This window comes from Clupea harengus, unplaced genomic scaffold (genome assembly GCF_900700415.2).
Source record: "Clupea harengus unplaced genomic scaffold, Ch_v2.0.2, whole genome shotgun sequence".
NCBI classification, from domain to species: Eukaryota; Metazoa; Chordata; class Actinopteri; order Clupeiformes; family Clupeidae; genus Clupea; species Clupea harengus.
The window spans coordinates 1-7,500 of record NW_024879565.1 but is presented as its reverse complement, the minus strand read 5'-3'; the positions used below and the strand labels follow the sequence as shown (position 1 = coordinate 7,500).

The window sequence follows — 7,500 nt, the reverse complement described above, 5'->3', positions numbered from 1 at the left end:
AAATGTTCTTTGAGATGTCTTTGAAAATAACATTTGTCGTGTTGAAGTCCCAGTATTATTTGTAAACTAAATAAAAATATTTTTAAGGATGAAGTACTAGAATGAGTGAAGATATCTCTTTGTATATGCTTATTGTGTCTCGTCTTGTGTGTTTGTGATGTTCTGGAGTTGTAAGTCTGGAGAGGAGAAAATGGCTTAAAGGTGAGGTCTGCGATTCTGGCGAAAGGTTGTTGACATTTTAGCTCAACAGCCAATGAAATTACATCCCTCCCTTCTGTTCTCCTGAAGCAACATGTTGATTGGCTGGAATAGTGTACAGCTCGGTTTGAGCCACTATATTTTGTTTCCCGTTCACAGAGTCAGGACTATCAACAAACACTACTTCTTTTTTTTTTTTTTTATAAACGCATACACTTAACAGACAGCTAGATGATCATGAGGAACGATTTGCAAAACTAGTGTATTGGATTGGAATTGCATACTGCACCTTCTAATGCCCAGCATGTGTACTGGAGGTCGGGTTATAGGTGTGGCATGGGAAAGGCTACAATACAGAGGCTGTAATAGCCATGCTGGTCATTAACCCAAGAGCAAACGGCTCCAACCGCCTCTGTCTAACCACAGGAATCACCGAGAGCAGAAACGTGATGCGGTGTGTTTATTAAATCTGGGATGTAAAAGATGTGAAAACAAGTTCAAGGGCAAAATGTGGTTTTCCACAGTCCTCTAGACACAGAAGAACTCACTGCCAAGGCAGCAACTGTCCAGCACCTGCACACAGACATCACATCACAGCAGACGTGTGATCCAGGGGGAATCTAGCGTTGGCCCTCAGGCAGTGCTGCAGTGAACCTCCCTCATGTTCCATCACTCCTGGGGCCTCGACCTTGTGTTCCAGAACCTTCCTCGTGTTCCATCACTCCTGGGGCCGTGACCTTGTGTTCCAGAACCTCCCTCGCGTTCCATCACTCCTGGGGCTGTGACCTTGTGTTCCAGAACCTTCCTCGTGTTCCATCACTCCTGGGGGCCGTGACCTTGTGTTCCAGAACCTCTATCGTGTTCCATCACTCCTGGGGCCGTGACCTTGTGTTCCAGAACCTCTATCGTGTTCCATCACTCCTGGGGCTGTGACCTTGTGTTCCAGTCCAGCAGGAGTTTACAACATCTCGTCACACCAGTCCCTTTTGTTCTAGAACCCCACACCCCTCCTGAATGCACAACTCATAGAAAACAGTCATTGCCTTGTCCAAGAGAGCCTCATGTTGTGAACAAATTGCTGTAGGACTCTATGGGACGTGCTGTTAGTATTAATGACACAGATTCTTCAGTTCTATCGGTTAGAAATAATCAGCATTAATGACACAGATTCTTCAGTTCTATCGGTTAGAAATAATCAGCATTAATGACACAGATTCTTCAGTTCTATCGGTTAGAAATAATCAGCATTAATGACACAGATTCTTCAGTTCTATCGGTTAGAAATAACAATAACAATACGGATGCTTTGTTAGTATGATCACACAAAACACACAATAGAAAAATCTCACTTGTTTAAATGTGTGTGTGCAGTAGGAGGAAGTGAATAAATTATGTTCCTGCCCTCATGACTGAGGAAGCTGTGTGTGTGTTTGTGTGTCTGTGTGTGTGTGTGTGTGTGTGTGTGTGTGTGTTGAGGGGGGGGGGGGGCTCCTTTTCTCACACCATCCCTTGTTCCTGTGCTGACTGGTCTTTAGGACGCCTTCTGCAGAACCACTTGATGATCGCTGCCCAAACCGTACAGCAGCCACACACACACAAGTCTCTTTTCACCTGGGCAGAGAGAAGGCCACGTTTAACACACACACACACACACACAGGTAAACCACAGGCCATTCATGTATGAAGCTTCACACACACACAGACACGCACACGCACACACACTCTTCACTTCTCCCTTTCTGTTCACCCTTCCTGGTTTGCTCAGTGTAATGAGAATGCTGTTCCCTTCCTTCAATGCCTAAGCCAGCCATACTGATAACAACCCTGGCTGTTATTGTCACTGTGTCCATCTCTCTATATTTATATTCCTTTTCTCTCTCTCTCTCTCCCTCTCCATTCCCCCCCCCCCTGTATCTATCCATCTCCCTGTCTATCTTTCTCTTCCTCCCACTCCATTTATCTCTCTCCTTCTCCCCCCTCTATCTCTCTCTTCCTCCCCCTCTCTCTCTCTCTCTCTGTCCCTCTCCATTTCCCCCCTCTCCCTACCTCTGTTACGAATTGGAGGTGATGTGTAGAACCCAAATGCACAACTCAGAACTCAGCAATGGAATGATGAATCAATGTTTACTTGCAGGATACGGTACACAGGTAGGCAGTCAATCAAACATAATCCAAAAGGGCATAGGCAGGAGAACAGTCGAGGTACAATCCAAGGTTGGAAACACGAGTAAGCAAACAATACAAACTGGGCATAGGCATAGGCAGGAGAATGGAGAAACAAACACGTAACATTAAATGACGAGAACGCAACGAGAAACAAGAATACATGGACTATATACACACAACAGATAACGAGGGACAGGTGAGGACAATCAATGCGGGGCAGACAATGAGACACAGGTGGACTAAACAAGGGGCAATAACCAGGGGCGGCGCCAGGGGGGGGGGGGCTAGGTTGGTGCTCTAGCTCCCCGTGGATTAGCCATAGCACCCCCATAGCACCCCCAAGAAAATAATGGTTTATTTATTATTGTTATTTAATTTCATTCTGCGTTATTTGTTGTGTGATAATAATATTTAACTCACAAAAGAAAATAATAACAGATTGAAATGAACAGGTTGTTTTAGACACAGAGCAATCATTCTGTCATAACCTTTGACCCAACTTTCACGTTGCACGCTTGAATGTTGACGTTACCGGACGGTTGAAGGAGAAAGCGAGCGAGTGCGTGGTAGTTTCAAGTGAATATCAACAATGCATCGGTTTTTGCCACCTAAATGTCCATGTTTGGAAGAACGATTAAGAAACAAGAGTGACGTAGAAAAAGAAGAAATGCCAGGGGTATTTTAACTTTTTCGGATTTTTTTGGAGCAAACATGTAAAGTTGTTGTAGTAGAGAACCATGTGACACATAGGCTATCATCCTCTTTTCATAGCACCCTCACTAAATTGCCAAGCTCCCCCATAGCACCTGCAGAAGAAACTGTCTGACGCCGCCACTGGCAATAACACGACACAGGAGAAACCAATAAGACAAACAAACCGGGTGATTGGGAACAGGTGAGGGGTGGAGACACGGACAACAACAAGAGGGCATATGGCATAAACAAACAAACACAGGAAAGCACATGGCGGGAACAAGGAGGCACAAGGACTAGACAAAGGAACAAACACGTGACAACACAAGGGAGACAAACAAAAAAACAAAACAAAGACAGAACACAGACGGACTTACAACCTCTCCATTCCTCTCTCTCTTCCTCGTCTGTATCTCTCCATCTCCCTGTCTATCTCTCTCTCCCTCCCTCTACATTCCTCTCTCTCTTCCTCGTCTGTATCTCTCCATCTCCCTGTCTATCTCTCTCTCCCTCCCTCTCCATTCCTCTCTCTCTTCCTCGTCTGTATCTCTCCATCTCCCTGTCTATCTCTCTCTCCCTCCCTCTACATTTCTCTCTCTCATCCCCGTCTGTATCTCTAGATCTCCCTGTCTATCTCTCTCTCCCTCCCTCTACATTTCTCTCTCTCATCCCCGTCTGTATCTCTACATCTCCCTGTCTATCTCTCTCTCCCTCCCTCTACATTTCTCTCTCTCCTTCTCTCCCTACCCCCCACCCCCCCTCTCTCTGTATCTCTCTCTCTCTCTCTCCATCCGTACCTGTCTGGACTCTCCGTGGCCGTAGCGCAGTAGAGTGGCAAAGTTTTCACAGTTCTCCAGCAGCAGGTTGTAGTCCAGCTCCTTGCCCACCCAGGCGTTGGCCTCCTCCACGATGGTGGCCGTGGGCCGGGGCTTGTACTTGTCGTCCAGGTAGTTGTTCACGCGGTAGGGATACCCGTCCGACATGTCCAACAACTTACTGCGCCTTATGTGGCCTTTAGAGATGGGTAAGTACCTGGCAGATGCTGAGGGAGTCAACCAACAGGTTTTTAGAGGCTACATAGAAGTATATTACTGTAGTCAACAGGTTTTAGAGGCTACATAGAGGTATTTTACTGTAGTCAACAGGTTTTAGAGGCTACATAGAGGTATTTTACTGTAGTCAACAGGTTTAAGAGGCTACATAGAGGTGTATTACTGGAGTCAACAGGTTTTAGAGGCTACATAGAGGTGTATTACTATAATCAACCAACAGGTTTTAGAGGCTATATAGAGGTGTATTACTGTAGTCAACAGGTTTTAGAGTCTACATAGAGGTATTTTACTGTAGTCAACAGGTGTTAGAGGCTACATAGAAGTATATTGCTGTAGTCAACAGGTTTTAGAGGCTACATAGAGGTATTTTACTGTAGTCAACAGGTGTTAGAGGCTACATAGAAGTATATTACTGCAGTCAACATGTTTTAGAGGCTACATAGAAGTATATTACTGTAGTCAACAGGTTTTAGAGGCCCATCATTCCTTGCTGAGGTATTAAACCAGGACGGGTCAGAGAGAAGCAAGTGGAATATCTTATTGTCTTCTATGGACTTTTCAGTGGAAATACGGTATGTAATCATCTTAAAATCTCTCTGATGGCCAACAGAGATGTACTCTTAAAATAACCTGGTGCTTGATGAAAGAAGAAGAAGAAGGATTTGCACCTGAGACTGTGAGGTTGACCACCTGAGACTGTGAGGTTGACGTACCTGAGACTGTGAGGTTGACGTACCTGAGACTGTGAGGTTGACCACCTCTCCATCTCCCACGTACACGGCCCAGTGGCTGTACAGCACTTTTTCGATTTCAACCATGTCCCCCGGCTTAGGGTCCTACAGGGGACCAACAACAGGAGACTTAGTAAAGACTTACAGAGGACATGTAACAGACTTAGAAGAGACTTACAGAGGACATGTAACAGACTTAGAAGAGACTTACAGAGGACATGTAACAGACTTAGAAGAGACTTACAAAGGACATAAAGCAGACTTAGAAGAGACTTACAGAAGATGTGTAACAAACTGAAGCAGACTCAGGTGAGATGTGAGAGTGAGTGAGATATGAGAATCAGGGTGAGATGTGAATTGATTATAGACTGACCCAGTAGATGCAGCTCAAACAGCCCATCACCCCAGAACATCAGCGGAGATCACCTGCAACCAGAACAGGAAACACAAACATCAACAAACACAAACAGCAAACACACACATTAACAAACACAAACAGCAAACACACACATCAACAAACATGAACAGTGAACATCAACAAACACAAACAGCAAACACACACATTAACAAACACAAACAGCAAACACACACATCAACAAGCATTAACAGCAAACACACACATCACCAAGCATGAACAGTGAACACACACATCAACAAACACAACAGACACACTAAACCCGAAGCCAAACATCAGCTCAGACCTGCAATCATCATAGAACATGACAGTTTTTACACAAATGTTCTCAAAACCACGATCACACACCATATCAGTATTCACCATATCAGTAGACTGTGACGGTGAGATAAACTGTGGATACTTCTGCATTGCATTGATATACTTCTGCATTGCATTGATATAAAATGTGTTCCTCATTAGGTAGGAACCCTAACCACTGTACCTCTGACACCATGTTCCTCACACAGTGCATTTACCAGAGGCAAACCAACATGCTTTGTTCTTGATGTCGTGATATCGGCCTGGTTTGAAATATTTGGGCAGCGTTGGGGATTGTAGGGGTGGCTAAGATATGCGAAAGATTGATTTACTGTAAATCAAGGGAGAATATTGCAGTAAATGTGAAGTTCATAAAAATGTGACACCATGGATCAGCATCAGGGCTGCATGTTGTGTTATTAGGGCTGCAGTAGACAGCTAATAGCAGCATGTTGTGATGTTGTTTCACTCACTGAACTGAAAAGCATCTATAGACTTTTGTTTCTCCTCTACCACAGAAATAATAGCTGTATTATAATATTGCTGTCATGAGGCATATTACAGAATTTTAGAATTATTTGTTTGGTATTACAATATAAACTGTAAAGTTTATCTTTTGTTTCTTTTTAATAATCTAGACTAATAATCTCACTGCTACACTCTTCAAACAAACTAATAATCTCACACACACTGGTACACTTTTTAAACACACTATTTCGCCCTTGTGCACCCTCTTGCAGTGGCAGTGTGTGCGTGTGTGTGTGTGTGTGTGGCATGGCCAAAGACTGCTGTGTGTGTGTGTGTGTGTGTGGCATGCCCATAGACTGGTGTGTGTGTGTGTGTGTGTGTGTGTGTGTGTGTGTGTGTGTGTGTGTGTGTGTGTGTGTGTGTGTGTGTGTGTGTGTGTGTGTGTGGCATGCCCATAGACTGGTGTGTGTGTGTGTGTGGTATAACCATAGACTGGTGTGTGTGTGTGTGTGTGTGTGTGTGTGTGTGTGTGTGTGTGTGTGTGTGGGATGACCATGGTGTAACATAGACTGGTATGTGTGTATGTGTGTCTCTCATGGCTGCTTGCTCTTTAGCCCCAAGGTTGTAACTTTAATATTTATTTATTGAAATAAAACCCTATTATTGTCAACTCTGCCGTCAGTCTTCACATTATTGTGCAGCCCAGGACCCTAAAATCTTATCTCATGTACACCTGTTTTAGGCATACTGACACAAAAACTGCCACTTCCTGGCTACGTCACCCCCCCCCCCCCCCCCCCCCCTCTCCAATGGCCCTACTACGCCGTTGAATGCACCTGACACAGAGCTTATTAAATTCAAAAACGTGTACGTTTATTGAGCACTTCAATCTGCGACTAAACCACATTCTAACTACCGACTGGTTGAACTAGTCACTAGCTTCCCTCCAAAGTATCTCCCTCCCCGAAAGTCTGTCTCTCTTCTTCTCTTCATCTCTTCATCTCAATGCTCGTTTCAAAATAAGTCAATTCACACGTTATGTCTTACACAGTAGCTCACAGTAGAGAATCTGTGTTCAAAGTATATTTTAATTGAAATATACATCCTAGGGTTAATTCTACATTAAGTCCATGAATTCACATTTAAATATATCCATCATTACAAGCTGTCTTAAAATGAAAAAAAAAAGCGATTAATCGCAACAAGTTGTTTAAATCGTATGACAGCACCATTATCAGGGCATAATCATGGACATTTACAATATGTCTTATTTGTGCTGGTTTAGGCCTGTTCAATATGTGATGAAAGAACAATTCAGTACAGGCCTACTGTATGTAGAGCTTATCAAAGTTATCGGTAACCAAATCACTGTGAGTAGTCAGTTACATATGGATGGAGGCAATTTATGTTTGTATGAAAACATTACATTGGATCTATAAGTCAGTGATCAATATGTATGGAATTTCTATATACTGTG

At 43.7% G+C, this 7,500-nt stretch overlaps 1 protein-coding gene across 1 annotated transcript; it reads right to left on the bottom strand.

Annotated features, from left to right (window-relative positions):
* Positions 1–1,643: 1,643 nt before the first annotated feature.
* Positions 1,644–5,270, bottom strand: LOC122128927 (phospholipase A and acyltransferase 4-like). The gene is made up of 4 exons (XM_042703985.1): positions 5,214–5,270; positions 4,846–4,945; positions 3,855–4,099; positions 1,644–1,809 (listed from the first exon to the last, which is right to left on the bottom strand). The coding sequence occupies exons 1-4, from the start codon at positions 5,238–5,240 to the stop codon at positions 1,696–1,698; spliced, it is 486 nt and encodes a 161-aa protein (XP_042559919.1). The 5' UTR covers positions 5,241–5,270; the 3' UTR covers positions 1,644–1,695.
* Between the last annotated feature and the right edge of the window lie 2,230 nt (positions 5,271–7,500).